Below are 27,054 nucleotides of genomic sequence, written 5' to 3'. Positions count from 1 at the left end.
CATTGTCACCCTAATCGGGGCCTAGCTCTTGAATCTGTTGGCATAGTCTAGAAGGGGTGGAATCTGTTCGCATAGTCTAGAAGGGGTGGAATCTGTTTTATATTCTTGTCTGACGGTCTTTATAAATAATGCAACCTCTATTTTACCCAGAATGTGCTATAATGGGGCTCTTTCTTACTCCAAAATATTTAAGAGCCCACCTATAAAGTCAGTTTAGGCATTCCAAATGATTATTTCTTTTTCTCCATTAGCCTTCATTAATGGATAGTCAGAGAAAGAATATCTGGGGTAAAAAATGAATAGCTCAGAAGGATTTAGAGGACCTGGAAGGGCAATACATTTCTTCCTATTAGCATTTTCATGATTAGCATTTTCATGGTCAGAACAGTTACAAAGGACCAGACTTTTGTAAATGCTGACAACAGAAGCCAAACAGGAGTGATGTGGAATTTATTCCATTACTTATTATTGGGTGAGAACTCCAGCCTCAGTTATTATAAAAGCCACAGTCACTACAATCACACCTCCTAGTGTTGTGACTTCATCGTTACCCAGAAGTTGTGTGATAAAGTTGAAATCTTATAACTAAAAGAGGTTACGTAGTTTTGTAGTGAAACTGAGATGGAAAGATAAAGAATGGATAGATTGGTGAGAAGAGGAGAGAGAAAAGGAGAAAAGAGCTCTTCACCTGAGCATGGTGTGAGATACAGTGAGCAATGCTGGGGTGGGCTGGGAAGGTGGGTGCTCTCCAGCATGCCTTAAGACTGGATTAAGCAGTGGCTCACACCTGTAATCCCAGTTTGGGAGGCCGAGGCAGGCAGATCACTTGAGGCCAGGAATTGGAGACCTGGCCAACATGGTGAAACCCCGTGTCTACCAAAAATACAAAAATTAGCTGGGCGTGGTGGCAGGCGCCTGTAGCCCCAGCTACTGGGGAGGTTGATGCAGAAAGATCGCTTGAATCCTGTAGGTGGAGGCTGCAGTGAGTTTAGATTGTGCCACTGCACTCCAGCCTGGGCAACAGAGTGAGACTCTGTCTTAAAAAAAAAAAAAAAAAAAAAAAAAGGCCTGGATTAGTCCAGATTGAAGTCTGAGGACAAGCACACACCAACTCCTCAGCTAAATCTTCTGGTCCAGTCAGAGTCGTCCACAATGGAGCTCTGTCATGGGTGTTTGTCATAAATTCAACTATAGCCAGTTGCGGAGAGGGAGGGGGAAGGGAAGGGAAGAACGGAGGGAGGGAAGGAAGGAGGGAGGGAGGGAGGGAGGGAGGGAGGGAGGGAGGGAGGGAGGGAGGGAGGGAAGGAAGGAAGGAAGGAAGGAAGGAAGGAAGGAAGGAAGGAAGGAAGGAAGGAAGGAAGGAAGGAAGGAAAAGGCATTAGCCATCTCATTGTGTGGGTGAAGCATTAACCATCTCATTGTGTGGGTGATTCTGAGTGTGTGCCCACAGTGACAGGAAGGGAAGAAGGGAGGGAGGAAGGGAGGGAGGGAGGGAGGGAGGGAGGGAGGGAGGAAGGGAGGGAGGGAGGGAGGGAGGGAGGGAGGAAGGAAGGAAGGAGCATTAGCCATCTCATTGTGTGGGCGATTCTGTGTGTGTGCGCGCACAGTGAGTATGAGGAGGTGACATGGGAGATCTTAGTCCATGTGCCTCTTATGGTGGGAATGTCTCTCTGGGTCAAGTGTGATTCTAGCATTTAGAGATAACAGATGGCTTGTACACCCCAGTCCCTATGTGCAAGCCACTCCTTCTGGTGTTTGGACACAGAAACCTCAAGTGGCTCCAGAGCTGGGAGACAAGCTGGCTATGCTGGACATCTCGAGAGACCACTTCGACATGGTGCTTTTCTAGGGGGCTTACTGGGCCAGAGGCATATGTCCTTTGTGCCACCCCCTGGCCCCGCCTGGCCAATCTCTAGACGATGATGTGAACCAATTTCTGCTTCCCAGTTTGTGCTACTACTAATTCCTTTCCAACAGTGATGCTATTCCCACCTCTCTCTATACATCCTACATCCTAAGCATCTTTCAAATACTCTGCCAAGCTCTCCTGCTTCCCAACTTCATCATCCAGTCACCGCTACCTAAAACAACTTGTGATTGATTGGGCCATTCCTTTGGTGACTTGTCATCTACCACCTTGAGATAAATCTTCACATTGTAGTTTGCAATATTTATTTTAAATGTTATTAATTTCGCTGGAAGCACACAGTCAATTCCTAATCAAGTACATGCCTTGAGAGCATGTATCCCACTGAGATACAGGTATCTCAGTATCCCACTGAGAGCAGGTATCCCACTGCGCCCAGATTGGTGAGTGTTCAGTAAGCTCAGAGGTACAGACCAGTGGTTAAGAGCGCAGGCTCTGGGTAAGAATCCTGACTGTTTCCTGCCAACCTTAGGCAAGCTGTTGTGACTAAAGGAAGAGAACACAAAACCCAATTCATTTCACATGTGACCCACTGTGCAGTTGGAAGTGTAAACTTACAAATGCTGAAGGGAGGAAAAGGACCCCAAGCTCGTAGGAACGGATCATCAGCTGGGTGCCATTCTTCTCCAATGCTCCCCAGGCGGCCTTGGACAGATTCGCGCTGCAGAGGCAAGGACACAGAAAGGGCTGACTCAGGGAGGCATCTCAGTGTGGGTCAAACTTCCACAGCTGCAAGAGCACCGGTCAAAAAAATATATAGCTGCAATCACATTCATTCATTTTCGAGCAGAGCTGCTGCATTTTTGAAAAGAGAATTTAAATCCTGCTGTTCTCTAATCCTCAAGATTTATCTAATTGCTAATTTGGGATAGCTTCACCCTCATCTGCATTTTCCTGAGGGCAGCTATTAAAATAATTATCTTTCCTTAGATTTTATTTTTTTCTTTCTAAAGCCCCTTTTCTTTTCACGATCCCGGAGTAGCCAGGATTTCTGGTTTTGTTGTATATAAAACCAGCATTTAAGAAGAAAGTTAATATTATCTTATGCAGTAGTATCTTAAGCTTCAGATTTCCTTTTTCAGTTTTTTTGCCATGTAGTGCTAATTTCTACTTTCAATGTGAAGAAAACAGCTCTGAGAGCAATAGACTGTTATTTGTATCTAGAAAGAAATGGTACATTCAGAATGATGTTTTATATGTTCAAAGAGTTGTGGCTAAAAAATCAAGATACAAGTCAGGCATAGTGGCTTACTCCTGTAATCCCCCCATTTTGGGAGGCCGAGGTGGGCAGACCACTTAAACCCAGGATCAGCCTGGGAAAGATGGCAAAACCACATTTGTACAAAACATTAGCCAGGCATGGTGACGTGAACCTACAGTCCTAGCTACTTGGAAGGCTGAGGTGGGAGGATCGCTTCAGCCTGGGAGGTGGAGGTTGCAGCGAGTGGAGATCGCACCACCACACTCCAGCCTGGAAGACAATAAGACCTCGTCTCAAGAAAAAGAAAAAAAATCAAGCAATGTGTCAGAGATTAACATAAACCCACAATAAACATTTTTTTCAGTTAGGCTCACCCAAGTTCTATTTCATTTTTAAAACTTATAAACCTCAGCTATTCAGAAAACTCTTTACAGCCTGACTTTGTGGATGACTGGGACTTTTTCAAGATTCACTCACTGGTGCACCAAGTATGTTTTCTGAGTTATGTGCTAGAACTATTGTCTGCTGGAATTGGAGAGTCAAACAAAAACAATGACCAAGTAAGATAAAAAGAGTAATGTTTCTTAAGGGTTCTATGGGAACAGGGAAAGAAGAATGTGGAAATCAGAGCTAAGGAAAAATCTTGAAGCAATTAGGCTGACTTAAGAAAACAGCATTATTTACAAACTTTCCTGGCTTCCTAAATGAACCATATTGAGGACAGGAAACCTTTGCACAAGGACATGAACATCACTGTCTGTGACGTCGTTGAGACATTAAGTGAAGAGGAAGCTGATGTTTATGATAAAGTGGGTATTATGATTCTAGGAAAAAAACTTTTTTTAAAAGTCCAAGATGACATCTTGCTTTTAGGTCTTTCACCTGTTAGTAAAAACAGGTCATCTCCTTGGCAAAGAGAAAAGTCTAACGGCAAAACGAACCAGTGGGTCTAAGGTGTTTTTCTCACTTTTTAGATGACCACTTTCTGGCCAACTCTTGACTATCAGTATCATGACAACACAGAGGTATCTTCTGGAAGGCTGTTCTCATTCTTTCCCGATGAGTTGTGTTTTCTTAGCATTCCAAGATTTGAGGGCTTATTCCAAAGTAAAGTTCAAAAGAGATCACAAGGACAGCCTTTCAGATGGCTTCCTCCAATCCCTCCTTGTATTTGGCTTCTAACAGATTTCTAAGCATCTGGAACCTTAGAAACTCTACCGTGAACACCGAGAGCCTGAAAGTCACTTGCAGGTTGTCTAGGTGATAAATCAACATTCCCTGACATATCTTTAGTAACTTTTTACATTCTGGGTAATACTTTGAATCACTGGCACCTGGGGCAGCCAGGAACATGGGGTATTTCCAAACTCTTGTGGGGTGGGGGGGCAAGGGGGTGGGGGTGTGTGTGTGCACACGTGGGCGTCATGTACAGCAAAAGCACCATGTTGTCATGTACAGCAAGAGCACCATGTCTTTCATGAGGCACAGCGACACCACAGGACTCTCTTGCTCCCATAACTCCAAAGGAGTTCTAGCTTCTGTTCTGCACATGGAATCCATCGTCCACTGCCTGTCCTGGCTTCTGTTGAGAACTCGTTTTCACCATTTTGTTCCCCCCGCCCTCGTTCTTCCACTGTTCTTTTGTCTACTGCGCTGGGCAGCTTTCTCTCCCAAGTGCTATAGTTTATATTGTTGTTGTTGGATACTGAGGGATGCTTCATCACTAAAGAGAGGTGGGGTATTTAATTTACTTTAGATCCTTAGGGTAGAACTCTGGAGGTCCCACGGTCTACCATTCCACCAGAAACACTACCCACCAAACGCTTAATAAAGTCATGATGTATAAGATAGTAGCTTCTGGGGGTGTATCAGTCAGGGTTCAATCACAGAAACATAACTAAGAAATTGTGTGTGTGTGTATATATATATGGGTGTGTGTGTGTGTGTGTGTGTGTATATTTCTTACAGGAATTTATTATCATGTAATTGTAGGAGCTGGTTAAAGTCTTTATAAGGCTGTTATCTTTGTCCTGATGCTGGAGCTAGAAGTCTACAGAGCAGGCAGAAGTCAGAGGAGGATAAGCATAAAGTGGAGAATAACTAGCTGGAGCCACAGGCATGGACTGAAGACTGTGAGGACTGAAAACCATGTCGTTTTTGTGCCTCTGGCACTGGAGGTGTGGATGTCTTGCAGAAGAGAGGGCCTTCATCACAGAAAGAATACACACCTGGTGAGGGCCAGGAGTTAGAAAAGCTGAAGGAGGACGTGGGAGGATGTGAGGTCCAGCTTCTGCTGGACACAGTGACAACGCATGAGTTATAAAAATGGCTGCTGTCTCAGCTGGGCACAGTGGCTCACGCCTGTAATCCCGGCACTTTGGGAGGCTGAGGCAGCAGATCATCTGAGGTCGAGAGTTCGAGACTAGCTTGACTAACATGGAGAAACCCTGTCTCCACTAAAAATACAAAATTAGCCAGGTGTGGTGGCGCATACCCATAATCCCAGCTACTCAGGAGGCCGAGGCAGGAGAATCGCTTTGAACCCGGGAGGAGGAGGTTGCTGTGGGGCAAGATCGCACCACTGCACTCCAGCCTGGGCAATAAAGGCGAAACTCCATCTCAAAAAAATAAAAAGGCTGCTGTATCACATTTGCTCTCCAAATATAAGAATCTCCCTTGGGGCCCACCTAATTGGAAACATACAAGAAAGGGAATTCTGGAAATTGTGGTTGAGGGTAGACAAGCTGACCATTACTAAGTGTTAGGGACTGAATATTTGTGTCCTACATAATTCATATGTTGAAATCCTAACCCCCAATGTGATGGTGTCAGGAGCAGGGTCTTTGGGTTAGTTATGTCATGAGAATGGGGTCCTCATGAATGAGACTGGTGCCCTTATAAAGGAGACCCCAGAGAGCTGCCTTGCCCTCTTTCTACCTTGTGAGGACACAGTGAGAGCTCAGCAGGCTGCAGCCCAGAAGAGGGCCCTCACTGGTACCTGGCCATGCTGGCACCCTGACATTGAACTTTCATTCTCTAGAACTATGAAATATATTTATAAGCTGCTCTGTATAGCAGTCTGAGCTGAATGAGGCACCAAGCCACCATAGCTAAGTTGACCAATGATCTGTTGCTCAATTAGGCAGTTTATCATCCCCTTGCCTGCAAGGCGTGCAAATGGTAGAATGCCCTGCCACAGCTTGTGAGGTGTGACTGCTTATTACAGATTTGACCTTAGTCCCCAATATGAACATTTTGTTCCAAAGATTAAATTTTTAAGAGTAAACTTGATAAGGTATGACAAAAAAATTCCTACAGGAAATCTCAGGAGAGCACAGGAATGGCATGTGAGGCACATGGAGAAGGCAGGCAGGCACATGCTGAGAAGACAGCCCTGGACCCTGAATCAGGAGCAGTTTGTGTCTTGGCTTCCCCACTCACTGTGACTCCTTAAGCTACTCCTCTCTTCCCTGGGCTTTAAGTTCTGGTCTCCAGAATGAGGGCTGTCAGCCTATGAGACCAAAAATCCCTTTCCAGGCTAGAGTTTACAATGATGAGAGACACCATGCTCACGTGAACTAGAGTGTTCCCCTCCAGTGATGCAGTCTCACCCTAAGGTAAAATCTCTGAGTTTCACTGGAGGTTTACCACTGGGGAATACTTGTTGGATGTTCATGATAACACATGGGGGAAACAACTGCCTAAGAAAGGAAGTGGGAAGCTATGAAGATGACCTCTGGGCCAAACCCTGCTCCACGCATTTTTCAAAACCTGAACTTTGTTAACGGGAACAGTTGCCATCACCAATGCCTGCTTAAACACCAATTAGAGTGGCTGATTAGATTCACTTTTAAGTTTTTTTTTTAAGAAGATGTACAAGTCCCCAAGGATGACTGCTGTTATGGGAACATATGTTCACTGATAAAATATTTCTTTTCATCATTAATTACTTAACAGTCTAGGCAGCAGGAGCAGCACAAAGAGTACAGAGACAATGTACAGACTGAGGCTTTGGCCACCACACTTCTAGAGGACCAGGGATGAGGGGACAAACATGTTCACAGATAGCTTCAATAAAACAGAATGTTAACAGTGGGTGCTAGAGAAGATGGAGACCAAGCAGCTGTACTGATGTGGACGGGAAACCATGACTCCAGCCAATGCTGCTGTTGTCCCTTTCCTAAAACTCCACAGCAGTATGCGTGCCACCAACACAGACATTGTAGGTTTCCTTCCATTTTGCATTCTCTGTAGGTTTTCCTGTATCACTCTTAGGTTCTGTTTTATGGATTGAAAAGACATTTCACAAGTGATATGTAAAGATATTCTCACTGTAAAAGATTCAAGTTGTATGCAGGTATACACAGGGACATAATCTTTAATTTTGATAGATTCTGTCCAATTTCTGTCTCAAGCATCTATTCTATTTAGATTATTAGCAATAGTGTATAGAAGTATTCTTTTTTTTTTTTTTTTTTTTTTCTTTTTTTTTTTTTGAGACGGAGTCTCGCTCTGTCGCCCAGGCAGTGGCCGGATCTCAGCTCACTGCAAGCTCCGCCTCCCGGGTTTACGCCATTCTCCTGCCTCAGCCTCCCGAGTAGCTGGGACTACAGGCGCCAGCCACCTCGCCCGGCTAGCTTTTGTGTTTTTTTAGTAGAGACGGGGTTTCACCATGTTAGCCAGGATGGTCTCGATCTCCTGACCTCGTGATCCGCCCGTCTCGGCCTCCCAAAGTGCTGGGATTACAGGCTTGAGCCACCGCGCCCGGCCTAGAAGTATTCTTAGACTCTTGAGAACACTAGGTGGATAGTATCTATTAAAAGTTTTACAAGTCTAATAGGTAAAATATGTCTAATTTAAATTTGACTTCTCTGATTACTAACAATATTAAGTACTGTATTAGTCTGTTCTCATGTAGCCAATAAAGACATAGCCAAGACTGAGTAATTTATAAAGGAAAGAGGTTTAATGAACTCATAGTTCCAACATGGCTAGAGAGGCCTTGCAATCATGGCAGAAGGCAAGGAGGAACAAGTCACATCTGGTAAGGATGGTAGCAGGCAAAGAGAGAAAATGAGAGCCAAGTAAAAGAGGTTTCCTCTTGTAAAACCATCAGATCTCATGAGACTTATTCAGTACCATGAGAACAGTATGGGGGAAACTGCCCCCAAGATTTAATTATCTCCCACTGTGTCCCCCTCACAACATGTGAGAATTGTGAGAGCTACAATTCAAAATGAGATTTGGGTGGGGACACAGCCAAACCATATCAAATATTTTTAACTGTATCTACTTGTATTAGTCTGTTCTCACACTGCTAATAAAGAAATACCCGAGGCTGGATAATTTACAGAGGAAAGGAGGTTTAATGGACTCACAGTTGCACATGGCTGAGGAGGCCTCACAATCATAGCAGAAGGCAAAGGAGGAGCAAAGGCACATCTTACATGGTGGCAGGCAAGAGAGCGCGTGCAGGGGAACTGCCCTTTATAAAACCATCAGATCTCGTGAGACCTATTCACTATCACAAGAACTGCCTGGGAAAACCCACCCCCATGATTCAGTTACCTTCTACCAGGTCCCTCCCATGACACATGGGAATTATGAAAGCTACAGTTCAAGATGAGATTTGGGTGAGGACACAGAGCCAAACCATATCATTCCACCCTTTACCCCTCCCAAATCTCATGTTCTTACGTTTCAAAACCAATCATGCCTTCCCAACAGCCTCCCAAAGTTTTAACTCATTTCAGCATTAATTCAAAAGTCCATAGTCCGAAGACTCATCTGAGACAAAGTATGTCCCTTCTGCCTATGACCCTGTAAAACCAACAGCAAGTTAGTTACTTCCTAAATACAATGTGGGTACAGGCATTGGGTAAATACAGCCATTCTAAATGGGAGAAATTTGCCAAAACACAGGGCCTACAGGCCCCATGCAAGTCCAAAATCTGGCAGGGCAATCAAATCTTAAAGCTCCAAAACGATCTCCTTTGACTCCATGTCTCATATCCAGGTCACGCTGATTCAAGAGGTAGGCTACCACGGCCTTGGACAGGCTCTGCCCCTGTAGCTTTGTAGGGCATAGCCCCCCTTCTTGGCTGCTTTCAGGGGCTGGCATTGAGTGTCTGCTGCTTTTCCAGGCCCACCGTGCAAGCTGTTGGTGGGTCTACCATTTTGGGGTCTGGAGGATGGTGGTCCTCTTCTCACAGCTCCACTAGGCAGTGCCCCAGTAGGGACTCTGTGTGGAGGCTACTACCCCACATTTCCCTTCTGCACTGCCATAGCAGAGGTTCTCTATGAGGGTGCCACCCCTGCAGCACACCTCTAAAGCAATGGCCTTGCAGGTACACAGAAGTTAAGAATTGAGGTTTGGGAACCTCTACCTACATTTCAGAGGATGTAGGGAAACACCTGGATGTCCAGGCAGAAGTTTGCTGCAGGGACGGGGCCCTCATGGAGAACCTCTGCTATGGCAGTGTAGAAGGAGATTCTGGGGTTGGAGTCCCCACACAGAGTCACTGCCTACTGGAGCTGTGAGAAGGGTCACCATCCTTCAGATCGCAGAATTGTAGATCCACTGACAGCTTGCACCATGTGCCTGGAAAAGCCATAAACACTTAATGCCATGTTTTAATGCCATGGAGTCCACTATGCTCCAGTTCCCAACAAGTTTCCCATCTCCCTCTGGGAACATGTTAGCCTATACTTCATTGTCCATATCACTATCAGCATTTTGGTCACAGTCATTCAACAAGTCTTTAGGAAGTTCCAAACTTTCCCACATCTTCCTGTCTTCCGAGCCCTCCGAGTCTCTAGGAAGTTACCACTTTCCCACATTTTCCTGTCTTCTTCTGAGCCCTCCAAACTGTTCCAACCTCTGCCTGTTACCCAGTTCCAAAGTTGCTTCCACATTTTTGGGTATCCTTATAGCAGCACCCCACTCTACTGGTAGCAATTTACTATAACATCTGTTCTCTCACTGCTAATAAAGACATACCCGGCCGGGCGCGGTGGCTCAAGCCTGTAATCGCAGCACTTTGGGAGGCCGAGACAGGCGGATCACGAGGTCAGGAGATCGAGACCATCCTGGCTAACACGGTGAAACCCTGTCTCTACTAAAAAATACAAAGAAACTAGCCAGGCGAGGTGGCGGGCGCCTGTAGTCCCAGCTACTCGGGAGGCTGAGGCAGGAGAATGGCGTAAACCTGGGAGGCGGAGCTTGCAGTGAGCTGAGATCTGGCCACTGCACTCCAGCCTGGGCGACAGAGCGAGACTCCGTCTCAAAAAAAAAAAAAAAAAGACACACCCAAGACTGGATAATTTATAAACAAAAGGAGGTTTAATGGACTCACGGTTCCACATGGCTGGGGATGCTTCACAATCATGGCAGGAGGAGGAGGAGCAAAGGCATGCCTTACATGGTGGCAGGCAAGAGTGTATGTGCAGAGAAACTGCCCTTTATAAAACCATCAGATCTCATGAGACATATTCACTATCATGAGAACAGCACAGGAAAACCCACTCCCATGATTGAATTACCTCCCACCAGATCCCCTCCATGACACGTGGGGATTATGGGTGCTACAATTCAAGATGAGATTTGGGTGGGGATACAGTCAGCCCATATCACTACTGAATGCTGATGTTTACTTCTGTGGAGTATTAATTTTTAAACCATGATACTGTTTTTTTCTCTTGATATGCAGTGCCCATTAGTTTCTTGCTGCTGCTCTAACAAAATGCCACAAATTTACTGACTTAAAACAAAGATTCATGATCTTACACAAAGTAAAGTAAAATTAAAGTGTTAGGAGGGTTGTGTTTCTTCTGGAGGCCCTCAGGAAGAATTCATTTCCTTGCCTTTTCTAGTTCTAGAGGCTGTCTGCATTCCCCTTGGAATGTCTGTGTTCCTTCATTTTCAAGGCCAGTGAGGTCAGCTGAGTCCTTTTCATGCAGTGCCCTCTCTCACTCTCTCTCTCTCTCTCTCTCCCTCTCTCTCGACTTGTCCTTCTTCTACTAAGTATCTTTGTGATTATACTGGGTCCTCCCCTAATAACCACTCCATTTTAAGGTTAGTTGATTAGCAAACCTAATCCCACCTGCCACCTTAATTCCCCTTTGCCAGGTAATTTAACAGTCACAGCCCCTGAGGATTTACACAAAGACATCATTGGGGGGCCATTATTCTGCCCACCACACAGTGCTTTTCATATTTTGCCCAGTTGTAACTGTTTATGAAAAACTTTATAGTTCAGAAGGTCTTTTTTGCTTGCTTTCTTCCATTTTGGGGTGAGGAAGGAAGTTATCCAAGGTGCAGTTTTTTACTTTATAACATCTGAGTGTGAGGTCTTATTTAGAAAAACCTTTCCTCCATCCCAAAATGGTGGCTTTTGACAAAGTAAAGTTTTAAAATATTTTGAAGTCCAAACGTGTAAATCTTTTCTTGCAAGTGCATTTTATGTCTTATGTACTAAATCTTGCCTACTTCAAGGTTATAGGATATTCTTGTTCTAGGCTTTATAGCTTTAGCTTTCTCACTTGGGTATATCATACATCTGAAGTTAATTTCGTCTATGGCCTAAGATAGGCTAAGGTTTTTTTTTTTTTTCTGCATTGATATCCAATTGCTTTAGCACTATTTATTGAAAAGAACATCCTTCGTCCACTGAATTACATTGATGCCTTTGTCAAAAATGTTTGATTCCCAGCACTTTGGGAGGCCGAGACGGGCGGATCACAAGGTCAGGAGATCGAGACCATCCTGGCGAACACAGTGAAACCCCGTCTCTACTAAAAAAAAATACAAAAAACTAGCCGGGCGAGGTGGCGGCGCCTGTAGTCCCAGCTACTCGGGAGGCTGAGGCAGGAGAATGGCGTGAACCCAGGAGGCGGAGCTTGCAGTGAGCGGAGATCGCGCCACTGCACTCCAGCCTGGGCGACAGAGCAAGACTCTGCCTCAAAAAAAAAAAAAAAAAAAAAAAAAAAAAAAAAATGTTTGATGATATATGTGTTTATTTCTGGACTCTGTTCTATTGATCAATTTATCTATTCTTATGCTGATATCACAGTCTTACCCTGCTTTTATAGTGAATCTTGAAATCATGTTTAAACTCCTTGGGGTTTTTCAAATGCACAATCATATCTTCTGCAAATATCGTTTTACTTCTTCCTTAACAATCTTTATGTCTTTTATTTTTTTGCCTTATTGCACTGGCTATAACTTCCAGTGCAATACTGCAGAGAACCCCACTTACCCTTCAATCTATTATGTGCTTTCAATAAGACTTTTCCCCAAACCACTATCCTGAAACCACTGAAAGTCACTGAAAACCTCCACACTGCCACATCCAATGGAAACTTCTTTAATCTCATCTTAATCTCTCCATAGCATGAGAATTCTACTATCAGTGCCTCCTATCCCCTGGCATAATTGAAACATTAATGTAATATTTTTTCCTTGTTTTCTGCTACACTGTGTGGCTTCCTTTCTGCTTTCAACCTCTCTGGTCACTCCTTTTCTTCTACCTGATCTCTCAAATATTGGAATGCTAGGTATCTGCCCCTACCTTACATCAAGATATTAACATAGACATTGTTTCCAGGTTCTTGAAGAGACCGGCAGAAACAAAATCTCTCTGGAGGTACAGAGGTCTGTCCACTCAAGTCACAGATAATTTTTATAGTTAAAGCTTCAGTGAAGACACAAATTGTAAAATAAAAGTGAAAATAATCCAAATCCATCATAAGCAAGACAACAGAAAATATAACTAGACCTCCAGGAACTTCAGATGATTGGCCGATTAAATGACAAGTTAAAAATAAGTATACTTAAAATGATTTGAGCTGGGCATGGTGGCTCATGCCTGTAATCCCAGTGCTTTGGGAAGCCAAGACAGAAGGTTTGAGGCCAGAAGCTCGAGACCAGCCAGGGCAACAAAGCAAGATCCCATATCAAAATAAAATGCAAAAATTAGCCAGGCAGGGTGGTGTGCACCTGCAGTCCCAGTTACTTGCGAGACTGAGATGGGAGAATCACTTGAGCCCAGGAGCTATGATCACGTGCCACTGCACTCCAGTCTGGGTGACACAGCAAGACCCCATCTCAAAAAACAAAAGCAAACAAAAGATTTCAAAGTAAACAACATACAAAAGAAATAATGAAACCAGCATAAAACAAATTTGCTAATAATGGCAGCTAATATGCAGCATCTATTAACTGCCAAACATTGTTTTAATACCTTCATATAATCTATTTATTTTCATTCTTAACTATTAGATACCTATTCTATTACTATCCTTATTTAACAGATAAGGAAATGGAAGTCATTTGCCCAAGATTTCAACAGGTACTAGATGATAGAGTAAGAATTTGAACTCAGGCAGCGTGACTACGGTCTGAACTCTAAACCATGAGATATATGGTATCTGAGAAGGTCCAAAAGTAAAATAAAGTCACTAGAATTAAAAACTCTACTGTTGAATTAAATACCACGAGTCACAGCTGAAAACAAAACTTATGAAACAGAAGAAAGAGCTAAAGAAATTAGGTAGACTGCAACTCAGAGGCAAAGAGGTAGAAAGTAAGAAACTGAAGATAGAATGAGAGGGTCCAACAAGCATCTAATAAGAGTTGCAAGATGGAAGTAAGAGGGGGTGAGAGTCAATGTGCTTAATGATAACAGCCAATAATTTTACTGAACTGTTGAAAAATCAGCTCTTTAGAGTGAAGAAATACAACAAACTCTGCTGAGACTAAATAAAAACAAATCCATACCTACTTATCCATCATAGCTAAATTAAAGAATACCAAAGGTAAAGAAAATCTTAAAAGCAGCCAAAGAGAAAAGACAGCTTTTCCACAAGGAGCAATAATTAGATGGCAACTTCTCAATACCAACAACTGAGCTCAAAAGTCAATGGAAAAAAATATTTAAGGAACTTGGAGAAAGACCAGGCATGGTGGTTCAGGTCTATATATAATCCCAGTATTTTGGGAGGCTGAGGCAGAATGACTACTTGAACTAAGGAGTGTGAGACCAGCAACACAGTGAGACCCCATCTCTAAAAAAAATAAAAAATTAGCCAGGTGTGGTGGTGCATGCCTGTAGTCCCAGCTACTTAGGAGGCTGAGGTGGAAGGATGACTTGAGCCCAGGAAGTGGAGGTTACAGTGAGCCAAGTCTAGGTGACAGAGCAAAACTCTGTCTTAAAAGGAAAAAAAAAAAAAAAAAAAAAATCTTAGCTGGCAGTTACTTTGTCCCAGGTTTTTTTTTTTGTTTTTTCCCCCCAAGACAGGGTCTTGCTCTATTGTCCGGGTTGGAATGCAGTGGAGCGATCTCAGCTCACCGCCACCTCCGCTTCCTGGGTTCAAGCGATTTTTGTGCCTCAGCCACCTAAGTAGCTGGGATTACAGGTGTGAGCCATCATGCCCAGCTAATTTTTATATTTTTAGTAGAGACAGAGTTTCGCCATGTTACCCAGACTGGTCTTGAACTCCTGGTCTCAGGTGATCCACTGACCTCAGCCTCCTAAAGTGCTGGGATTACAGGTGTGAGCTACCACGTCTGGCCAGAGAATTTTAAATTCAGTTAAATTATCACTCAAAAATGAGGGTTAAAATAAAGGAAGTTTTAGATAAACAAATCAGAGCTTATTGCCAGTAAGAAGGCATCAATGAGATAACTACAGAAGATATAGTTCAGGAATAAAACTGAATTTGTTTGAAAGGACAGGGCTACCAGGAAGAAAAAGGAACAAAGAAATGAGTAAACTTGTGGGTAACTGTGAACAAGAAGTGACTGTAAAATCATAGTGACAAAGACTAATTTTGAAAGCCAAAAAAGGGTGGAATGAAAATATTGGTGAATAATAAAGAGGAAGAGGAGCTGGGCACGGTGGCTCACACCTGTAATCTCAGCACTTTGGGAGGCCAAGGCAGACAGAGTTTTGAGCTCAGAAATTCAAGACCAACCTAAGCAACATTGCAAAACCCCATCTCTACAAAAAGTACAAAAATTAGCCAGGCATAGGCCAGGCACGGTGCCTCATGCCTGTAATCCCAGCACTTTGGGAGGCTGAGGTGGGCGGATCACCTGAGGTCAGCAGTTGGAGACCAGCCTGGCCAACATGGTGAAACCCCGTCTCTACTAAAAACATACAAAAATTAACCAGGCTTAGTGGCAGGTGCCTGTAATCCCAGCTACTTGGGAGGCTGAGGCAGGAGAATCACTTGAACCCGGGAGGCAGAGGTTGCAGTGAGCCGAGATCACGCCATTGCACTCCAGCCTGGGTGACAGAGCAAGACTCTGTCTCAAAAAAAATTAGCCAGGCATGGTGGCATACACCTGTAGTCCCAGCTACTTGGGAGGCTGAGAAAGGAGGATCACCTGAGCCTGGGAGGTCAAGGCTGCAGTGAGCAGTGATCATGCCATTGCACTGCAGCCCGGGTGACAGAGTGAAATCCTGTCTCAAAATTCTGCAGATGTTGAAGAATCTTGGGAGATTAACTACTAGGAAGATGCAACACATCAGCTGTGTTTCCAGGGTAGATATCAGGTCTTACAGATACAGTGTATTAACAAAGAAAAGCCAGCAGGAAAAGAAAAATGAAAATGATTACGATGCATGTTTTCAAGCAGATAAGAGCAGAACACTAAAGGAGATTAGATACTTGCCTGTGGGGTTTTGCAAGTGTAAAGCCTGACAAACCACCAAATAGATTCGGACAAATCTACTTGCAACCTCACTTTGTTCCTCAGTTGCAGGCCTATCATGACCCTCCCCCCACCAAGCAGTGTTTCATAGCCATGTTGGACTCTAAATGGAGGCTTTGGTGCCCGATGGCATAGTCTAGCCCACCTACTGACCTAGTCTTTAAAAGGATCCATCTATCCTTGATTCCACAGATGGAATTACAAGGACTTTAGAAGTCATCACATCAATAATCCAAAATGCCAAAAATTACTGCCAAGAAGGATAAAAAAAATTGCTTTTCAAATTTCAGGTCAAAATTGGTATTTAGAATACTATACCAAATAATTTGAGTACATATTTAATAGTAACCCATGTGATAATCAAAAACTGCTTACTGTTTCATTTTCTAATGAAATGTTCCAATGTTCTAGTCTGCCTCCTATAATGGAAAGGCAATAGATACAAGGACTTGAAAAGAGCAACAGACTTGTAAGATGTGAGTTTGCTTTTGGCTAGCTGTGTTACCTTGTGGTTATGTACTTAGGTCACCAATTTCTTCACTTACAATATGGACTTAACACCATCTGCTCATTGCACTGCGTTATAATGAGGAATGAATGAAATAATCTAGGTGCAAGTGCTTAGTAAATTTTAATGCACATCACAAAGGTAAGGTTTGGAAATGGTTAATGCTTTTAACAGAACTATGAAATGTTTGTTAGAATGGGCCCTAGGAGATAATCTATTATAATGATTTTTAAAAATTTTCTTTTTAAACCTGGAGAACCCTTTGTTCAAAGGAAACATTTTAAGCAAACAGGGGCAAGTATCTCTGGGTGAATTACCTGCACTCGTCTCTCTCTGTCCACTGTTGTGGTGGCTTCCAAAAGGGGTTTCCAGAGCCCACAGGGCTCCAAGGAACACAGTATAAAATCCACTGATTTAGCCCAACCCCTGGTTTTACAGATGGGGAAATGGGCCTAGAGAGCAGAAGCAAATGTCTTAAGAGTGTGGCTGCAGAGTGGATGGACTGTTCACATGGCCAGTAAGACTGAATAGTCCAATATATGGTCAGCATTTGGTCAAGGTCCTTGGAGACCTTGAAAAGCTCTCTGAAGATGATTACTCTATAAAGTGTGTGAAGGCTGGTGCCTTACCTCGGTTTTCCTGAGTCCCACAGCGCACAGTGTCCTGGGAATGATTCTTGTCTTTTTGGAGCCTGAAATATTGGTGCTGCATAGCACAAGGAAGGTTCCCACTAAGACCTGAGATAGCTGGAGGAGCAGCCTCCTTGGGGCTGATGATCAGCTCCACAAAGCCTAACAGCATGTTTAACTCTCCCAGAGAGCTATGCTCACAACCTTATAGGCAACCTGCTTCCTCCCTTCCTTCTCTCGGCCTGTCACCATCCTGCTGACTCTCCTGTAATAATGTTTCTGTGCCAATCCCAAAGCAGAGAGACGATAGGTCTACATCAATTAGAAGGCAAGTTCCATGAAAGCAGGGACCACACCTGTCTTGTCCATCATCTATAACTAAAACCTAGAACAGCACCTGGCACATAAACAAGAAATAGTCACACCAGACTACCTGGGTCTAAATCCTAGCTCTTCCTGCTTCCCAACTGGGTCACCTGGGGGCATGCTATTTAAGCTCTCTATGCTTTAGTTTTCATATCTCTAAAATGGGGATAGTAACAGCACCTAGCTCCTAATTTGGAGGATTAAATGAGCTAGTATAAAAAAGCTCTTGGCCAGCATACAGTAAGCACTATACAAGTATTTGCTATGTTACTTGAGAGAGGCTTTTTTTGGAGGCCAGTCCCTGGTGGGAAATTCCAGGTAGCACCTCCTCATCTCAAGCCAGATGTGCACTTAGTGACTAGCAATGCCAGTGTGCAAAGGGTCTAGAGGCACTAAGTCAGGGGTCTCAAGCTTTTTTCCATCGTGAGGATGTTCATGAGACTTTCTCATATGAGTACAGAAAGGGGTATGCTCTGTCTTCAGTCTGCTTGTACCAGAATGCAGGCAGGCGAGGGTAGTAATATGACCTTGAATCATCTCTATTGTATAAAGGAAGTCACTTGTAGGCGTTAGTACTGATAACCATCATTTGTAACAAAGCACATGAAGCATACCAGCTAATCCCAATATCTTAGAGCCACAGGGCCAGGCAACCAAGTCTACCCAATGACACCTGTAAGTATTTTCTTGTGTAATCCAATTTTATTTTCACCAAAATACTCAGACAAAGGAGAACAAAAAGAGATGATTTGTTTCAGAATCAAAGCAACAGACATTAGAGAAGGAGTACTGCATAGTAATATTGAAAAGCAGAGGAGAGAGAATGTCTTTTATGTTTCCTCAAAAAGCCAGTGATTTTTCAGTCAAGCACTTGTCTCGTCTTCTCCTGAAGTGGCAGCACCAACATTTCTGCTCATCCCTGACTATCCGCATTGCCTGTCAGTTGCTAGGCAACTCTAACAGTGATCCAGCATGTGTTAGGTACCCACCTTGCTTCTGACCACCCACAATACACAACTTTCATAACTGTTCTCATTGGGTTTGCCAATTACACCTAGGCACTAACCAAGGCTTCTCTTAAACCTCATCTTCCTCCTGCTTAGTCCTGTGGTAAAATTTAAATACCACAGTTGTCATCATGTCCCAATAATTTCCCTAACCGGCTGCCCATCAAACATGGGATGATTTTATGGTAGGATCAAAACAGATGGGAGGAAAATCTTATTAAAAACCATAAATATCTCTCCATAAAAGCAAGTAACCAATCAAAAGAGGAAATCGCCAGCTAATATAACATCCTAATAAGTTCAAGTGAACTGTTAATTTTGAGTTTCTCTGAATGTATAAATGTGGCTGACTGTACTTGTCCTGATTAAATAGAGTAATTGTGAGCGATTTAAAAATTAACCACATATGTCTGGGCGCAGTGGCTCACGCCTGTAATCCCAGCACTTTGGGAGGCCAAGGCAGGCAGATCATGAGGTCAGGAGTTTGAGACCAGCCTGGACAATACGGTGAAACCCCGTCTCTTCTAAAAATACAAAAATTAGCTGGGCATGGTGGCATGCACCTGTAGTCCCAGTTACTCAGGAGGCTGAGGCAGAAGAATCCCTTGAACCCGGGAGGCGGAGGTTGCAGTGAGCCGAAATCACGCCATTGCACCCCAGCCTATGCAACACAGCGAGACTCTGTCTCAAAAAAAAAAAAATAAATAAAAATAAAAATAACCACATATTTGGTTTAGAAAAGGCTATATATCTCTGAAAAGATCTTTTTTTGAGACAGGGTCTCGCTCTGTTGCCTAGGCTAGAGTACAGTGTGCCATCATGACCCACTGCAGCCTCAATCTCCCAGGCTCAAGTTATCTTCCCATCTCAGCCTCCTGAGTACCTGGGACTGCAGGTGCACATCACCATGCCCCCTCCCCTTTTTTTTAAATAAATTTTTTTCATAGAGATGGGGTTTTACCATGTTGCTCAGGCTGATCTCGAATTCCTGAGTTCAAGTGATCCGATTGCCTTGGCCTCCCAAAGTCCTGGGATTACATGTGTGAGCCACTGCACCCAGCTTGAATATGTCTTAAGGTCATATATGTTATACGGATGAGTTACACAGGCAGAACAGATAAAGGCTTTATAAGGTGCTTTCTTAAATCCTAAGAGGCCTAATGAATATGAGAGACATGAAAAATCAAGCAGTGAACTAATATTAAACGCAGCATACTGTTTAATAGGAAACAACCACATGTTTTCTACCATCATCCTGGGGATTCCATAAATGAGATAAAAGCCAAGGGTATAAATGCGTTTTCCAAAATTTAAGTGGCAAGGCTAGTAAGTGGCAATCTCAAACTAGGACTTGGATCTTTGGACTCTATCTCAGGTTATTTCCTCCATAATATGCTGGATGACTGGGTAACGTCACCATCTGTGGACCCTGGGTTTAAAAATGTTGATGGGTTACAGCTATTAAACCCAAGTAACTAGTAGTAGTGGTTTCCGGATGAGGAGCAGGCTGGGGAACGGGAATGGGAAGACATACCTTCTTTATATACCATTTATATATTGTGTATGTTACCTATTTGAAAAAAATAAGTTTTTAAAAGGGCACTGATTCAGATATTTTTTGGTCACTACCCATGTGCCATGCAGTGTTAGATGCTAAGCAGAAAAAGATGAGTAAGATCAGGCACCTTGCTCACCCGAAGCTCATGATACAGGGAAGCAAAGGGATCCATAAAGAAGCAATCAGGTCGATGCCTACAGAAGCAGTGAGAAAAGATATTCAAAATTAAAAAAAATAAAATAAAAAAGGAATCAACTGGGAAGATGTAAAAAGGACCAAGCAAAAAGCGCCATGAAAACACAAAGGAAAAAATAATGTCTGCTGAGCTAGAAAAAGTTTCACTTTAAGGGGAGCATTTGAATTAGAACTTGAAAGAAAAGTATAGTTATTCTGGACAGTACAGAAAAAAATAAAACCTTAGCAGCAGTCTGAAAATAAACTGCAGTTAGATTAAGGGGGATACCATCCATTCAGTTTTGAGCCACCACAGGCCAGGTACCGAACTAGGCACTATATTAGCCAATCTGCCAGAAAGCACAAACACTAAAGAATAATTACCAAAGATCACAATGAGTATTCTGGTAGGCAATGAAGGCTGATGATTATAAACTCATTTTCTCTACAGTAAAAGGAAACTTCTAATGCAGATAGTTCAGCAGAAACTTCATTAAAAAAGGTTTTGGTGCAGATTTTATGATTCTTGATGATGTGGTAACTATGGCAACTATATACTAACACATGACCCAGGATCTATGAAAAATGCTTTCAGTCAGCACCTCAGTCACAACACATAATGAAACAGAGGAAATGAAAACTGTGATTTATATTTAAAATAATAAAAGGGAAGATTAAAAACTATATTAAGGCTAGCATTTGTATAAGATTCCAATTCCTGACCTTCTGTAGCCAGTTTTCACATTTGTGAAATGTCAACTGGATGAAACAAAGTCCAAATGATCAGAAAGTCAACATCCTCTACTTATGATGGGTAGAGACATAACAGGCAATAAGATACTATGTAGACCCAATAGGAACCATACAAAATACATTTCCTAAAGAGATGAGACTTTTTAAGATTAGGAAATCAGATCTTTTGTAATTCTACGAATCTTTTATAGGACTATTGTTTTTAACAACTCTACATACCCAAGTAAATATAGTTCTCCAAAGCAGTCATGCTGCGGGGTTGGTCCCTTACTCCAGTACAGCTGCCTCTTTTGGCTCCAAGAAAGTACAGAACTTCACTTCTCAAAGAGCTCTGGAGCCGGAGGTTCAGTCTTCTGAGTGTGTACAAGGGTACTTTTGCTTAACTATAGAAAACAAACCCCAATTTTGGAAACAGTAAAAAATTAATTCCAGCCAAGATTGGAGAATAAGAGGGTAAATCGAACTGGGAAAGAAATATCAGTGGGTCAGGTGCAGTGGTTCATGCCTATAATCCCAGCACTTTGGGAGGCCGAGGTGGGCCGATGAGTTCGAGACGAGCCTGACCAACATGGAGAAACCCCATTTCTACTAAAAATACAAAATTAGCCGTGGTGTGGTGGCGCATGCCTATAATCCCAGCTACTCAGGAGGCTGAGGCAGAAGAATCGCTTGAACCCGGGAGGCAGATGTTGCAGTGAGCCAAGATCGTGACATTGCACTTCAGCCTGTGCAATAAGAGTGAAACTCCATCTCAAAAAAAAAAAAAATTCAGTGAAGTCTGTGGAAAGCAGAATCGAAAGATGGTCCCTGGTGCACACGCCTGTATATCCCCTTTCCTTAAGGATGGGCCAGAATTGTGAATATGATGGAGTTTTACTTGCATAATTTGGTTATCAATTAATTGACTAAGTTACTCAAAAGGGAAATAATCCTGGGTGGGCTTGGGTTGGGTCCTTTCTGAGATAGATCCTCTTGCCAGTTTCCAAGAAGCACCCCATGAGGAATGCGGCAGAAAACCACGGGAAGCACCTAGGAGCTGAGAATAACTGGCTGACAGCCGACAAGAAAGCAGGAACCTCAGGCTTACAGCCACAAGCAACTGTGAGCTTGAAAGAGGACCCCAAGCTTCAGATGAGATTACAGCTGGGTTGACAGCTTGATTTTAGCCTGGCGAGACACTGAGCAGAGGGCTCAGCTGATCCATGCCCAGACTCTTGACCCACGGGAACCATGGAATAGTAAATCTGTATTGTTTTAAGCCCTCTTAGTTTGTGATCACATATTACAAAGGAACAGAAAACTAATGCAAGGCTGGAAACAAAGAGTGTCTGTTAAGAATACTTATTTGCTAATGTGTCATGTCAACTCATTTTGAAAGAACTTGGAAGAGTGGCAAGAAAACTTGAGCAATGGCAACGTTTTTGGCCAAAGCACCTACTTTCAAAGGGTGATCATAACACTTATTTGGATATGCAGCTCTAGATTATTTTTTAAAGTCTATCATGTTAAAAGTCAAAATTCATACTGCCTATCATTCACTGTGCCTATTACCCCTATAATTTTTTCTGGGGAATTTAATTTTATTGTACTTAATAAAGAGGAGTTGGTTATTCATTCCAAACCCAAACATTAGTATGGATCAGTAGTAATAATAAAGTAGAAAAATATCAAAAGTTAAATTTACGTAGCTTTTGATGTATTTACCTTTGGCTAAAATCCAATTCTTAAAATCTAGTATGTCTGCTACTTTGCTGACAGAGCATTAGATTTGCTGGGCATGAGCACTTCATTTGGACTAGAATCCAGTGCTCTCTACAATCTTGCCTCACTATTCTAAAGCAAGTAAATATATTAAATGAAAGGATATCCGTTGTTCAAAACTTTTGAATTTATTCTCAAGGATGATGATATTGTCCATCAGAGCATAAAATCTAGGGAATATTTAGAAATGTATAAGGCTTTTTTTTTTTTTTCAGCTTTCATCAGGACTTGGCAGTTAGTATGTGAGGGCCAGGTTATTAAATAACTTACAATGCATGGGACAACCTTGTATAACAAAAAATTATCTTGACCAAAATAACAATAGTGTCCTGTTGAGAGACACACTATTTGAGTATAAGCTAAAGTCGACTATTTAAAATCATATCTTATTCTAGAAAATCTCATGGAACAAGCATTTAGAAAAGCACTCAATTATTCCAATCAATTCAAATTATAACATTCATTGAACTGCTTTCCATAGACCCACGACTAATGAAGCCTCAAGCAACCCAGGAGGCATCAAAGAAACAGTAATATCTGCAAGCAGGTAAAAAGGCAAAGTCTGGCCACTCACTGCTGCTCTGAACTCACCTACCCACCCATTCTACTGACTCTAGTAACACTTACTTTGCTGTTAATCAAACACAGCAAGGATATTCCCACTCCCCACCCCACACCGGAATGCTTTCCCTCAGCGACCCATCCACATGGTTCTTCTCTTACTTCTTTCAGGTCTCTGCATGAACATCACCACGTCAGGAGGCCTCTGACCCTCTTCTTTAAGGAGCAGCCTCCCTCTCCAACCCGGGCACTCATACCCTACAGGACAGTGTTTGAGGGTGGGGACTCTGGGTTCTTGCGCACCTTGTTTAACCTCTGTGCTTCAGTTCTTCCATCTGAAAAGGGGATTCATGGACACACTGTAGAATGGCTATGAGGATTACATGAATATATATATATATATAAATAATGTGCTTGGAACTGTGCCTGGAACCGCTGGTTAAGAACTACATGTTAGCTCTGAAAATTTAAAAACAACAACCTAAACCAAATTTGAAATAAAGCATTTAACTCATTTCATTTGATAGCAAAACTTGATCTTAACTCAATGGGCAACAAAAGTTGAACTAAGATGACATGAGGCTACCTGTGATCTTTGCTTCCAAAATGTTTTATTATAAAGTGTTGGTCCAGATACCACTAGGCATATTAACAGACAGTATAGGTACCATATTATCTTTCTAAAATCCAAATATTGAACTACATCTGGTACCAAGAATTTAGAATAAAGGACTGTGCACCTAAATTATCATTCCATTTTTTCTGTATAGCATGTACCACCATTTGCATATATAAACATACTTCTTTGCTTTTTGTATAATTCCCAGCACCAGAACATAAAGTCAAGATGTTTTATTGTTTATTGCATTCTTAGCTCCTAGAAAAGTGTGTGGTCCACCGTGGGTGCTCAGAAGTTATGTGCTGGATAAAAATGGTTAAATCTGATACCCAAAACAGAATATATATATAACATTTTTCTTAGTAGAAGAAAGATTATTTCATGGAGAATGTGTGACCAGTTGCTCTTCAACCCAGGAGGGATGGCTTGAATCCAATTCATTTGCTTGGCAATGCAACACCTGGTAGGCATGAAAAGCCCACCTGATATGTATTTCTTGTATGTTCTTCAATGCCCAGGCATTGATCTGCTATATTCTCCTCAGGAAGTCACAAAGGATTATGGTGTCAACAATCAGTACTAACCCAAACTCCAAAACATACTATATGTACACCACACTTTTAAGTTCATCTCCAACAAACAATTCCACCTGAAGTCCCCACCATGATAAATGAATCTGCAATCAAATTCACCATCATCCCGCTGTGGGAGGCCAGTTCCATTCCCTGACTTCTATACTGATATCAGCGATAATCCCCATCTCCACACCCCAAACTCAGGAATCATCTTTGAGGGCCCGCCCATGTTCCATTATGCAGTCTAGGCAGTGCTTTCACAGTTACCACTTCCATCCTAGTCTTCATCAGCCTCCACATGTCAGGCACCTGGCTAGTCACCAGGGTATGCTGAACAAGACAGGCATGGACTTGGCCTCACAGAGTCTACAGGGGAAGCCAGAATTACACAAGCAACCACGGTGAACAGAGAAAGAACAATGACAATGCAGGAATCTAGGGCATTATGGAAGCCACCAGGCTCCAGAAGTGATGTTTTGGCTGAAAGACTGAAAATTAAGGTCTTATTGGGTAAACACCCACCTATGTAGAATAGTCAAAAAGCATTACAAGTGCAATTAACTAATATGTATACAATGAATTCTTTGGTAAATCTCTTTCATGCAAATGTAAATTCTATGAGAACCTCATCTTAATTACTCTATTCTTGCCACAGTGGCCAATACATATTTGCTGAGTAATGGGTAGAACTGCCTCAACTCTGCTGTCTTATTCCTCATTGAGCGGAGGGAGGGGATAATGCCACCTCACAGCTCTTGTGGGGACTGAAAGAGACTACTATGTAGGTAAAGCACCAGAAGTGTCTGCCACATGGTGGCTACTTAATGCAGGTCAACTCTCTCCCCTGCCCCTTTCTTCTTACTCCCACAGGTCACCATGGTTGGCACCTCAAAACTTCATAGTTGCTGTGCAGATGAGAAGTCTGAGGCTCAGAGAGGTTAAGAAACTTGTCCACGGCAAGACTTGTTCAATAGTAGACATGACCATCTCATCTAGTACTGTCTGACAATGCTAAAGCTCATGCTTGAGAGACAAAATAGTGAGGTAGGAGCTGTGAGCTCCACTGGTGGCACATGGATCTAAGGATCTGGACAGGGAGGGACCAGCAGACGCTGAAAGAGGCTCCAGGAGGAGATGGGACCTGAACACAACTCTTAAAAGATGAGTAGCAACTGAAGAAACAGAGAAAAGGGATGAAAGGATCAGGAGAGGAAACTACATGGGCTGCTGGCTGGATGACTTCAGGGGCAAAGAAGGCTAGCGTGGCTTCTTCTCAAAGTTCCTATTGGGGATTAATGGGTAAGAATGGTGAAAATGGTGTGGCTGGGGCATGACTTCCAAACTGAGGAATCTGTACTTTAGCCTACAGGATGTGGGGAATTCTGAACATGGGACAATGAGGAAACTCTATGTTTCAGAAAGGTGAAGGGGCATGGGTAACCAGGATGAGTGGCCTGTGAAGGACACCCACGTGATGGCACAACAGATAGGAAACCCTTTCAGAAGTCCAGGTGATAAGTTTCTGACCTGGTAATTGCAAGGACTGGTAGAGGAAACTTTTGAAACATTTCAAAGATGAATAGGCTTTGATAGCTATTTCCAAAGCATCCATGTGCCCACCTTAAGCACAGAATTGATCTCTTCCTATTGTAATTATTTCTGTGTCTGGCTCCTCACATCAGAGACTGTGAGCATCTAAAAGGCACTATCTAGATCTTCTGTTTTATCCTGAGTGTCCGGCATCCACAGGAGGACCTCAGTAAATGTTTGCCCAACATTTGAAGGAACAGTGAAAGAGGACATTCAGGCTTTAAACCTGGTAATAAGAGACAGGTGCCACAAGGGCAAACAAGAATGTTGGGAAAAGAAATCTCCATCTACATACAATGAGTTCGGTTTGGGAACATTCTTTCTGACAGATTCAGAAAAAGTGACAGACAAAATGTCCAAACCTAATCAAGGGAGCTGCTTACTGGGAGATGCCACTTATATTTGGAATCTACACTTTCCTTTGTTATGGAAGGGCTGAGAGAGTGGGCTCTATGTATCTACGTTGTTATTTATGTTTCTTAGAAATCCTGCAATCATATTGGAAAGCCCAATGTCCCTTTCCTCTTTTATACAACAATCAAAGTAAAGCCTGACACAATTTCTTTGGAATTAACTAGTCTTTGTAGAAAACAGGCACACTGGCCGGGCGCGGTGGCTCATGCCTGTAATCCCAGCACTTTGGGAGGCCGAGACGGGTGGATCATGAGGTCAGGAGATCGAGACCATCCTGGCTAACACTGTGAAACCCCGTCTCTACTAAAAATACAAAAAATTAGCTGGGTGCAGTGGTGGGCACCTGTAGTCTCAGCTACATGGGAGGCTGAGGCAGGAGAATAGCGTGAACCCAGGGGGCAGAGCTTGCAGTGAGTGGAGATCACACCACTGCACTCCAGCCTGGGTGTCAGAGCGAGACTCCGTCTCAAAAAAAAAAAAAAAAAAGAAAAAGAAAAGAAAACAGGCACACTAAACCTGTATGTGGATTAAGAGGGGCATCAGACAGTAGAGGAGAGGCGTGCTCCTGTCTGGGTTCCACCACTTATTACTGCATGATACTAGGCAGCTTATTAATCACTCTGTGCCTCCTGGTCCTCACAGAGCTGTTGTGAGAATTAAATAAGTAAATACACATGACTGCTCACCCAGAACAAT

The 27,054-nt window shown here is 42.9% G+C and overlaps 1 protein-coding gene across 3 annotated transcripts in view; it reads right to left on the bottom strand.

The window, feature by feature from the left end:
* TDP1 (tyrosyl-DNA phosphodiesterase 1) overlaps window positions 1–27,054 on the bottom strand; it is an 89,592-nt gene that overhangs the window by 22,653 nt on the left and 39,885 nt on the right. For all 3 annotated transcript variants that reach the window (XM_010357215.2, XM_010357214.2, XM_030930907.1), the window contains exon 14: window positions 2,486–2,588. In XM_010357215.2, the coding sequence (XP_010355517.1) occupies window positions 2,486–2,588 (103 nt within the window). The remainder of the gene's footprint in view (window positions 1–2,485; window positions 2,589–27,054) is intronic.

Source organism: Rhinopithecus roxellana, chromosome 5 (assembly GCF_007565055.1).
Source record: "Rhinopithecus roxellana isolate Shanxi Qingling chromosome 5, ASM756505v1, whole genome shotgun sequence".
NCBI classification, from domain to species: Eukaryota; Metazoa; Chordata; class Mammalia; order Primates; family Cercopithecidae; genus Rhinopithecus; species Rhinopithecus roxellana.
Note: the sequence above shows the minus strand (reverse complement) of the source record. Positions and strands in the feature narration are given on the sequence as shown.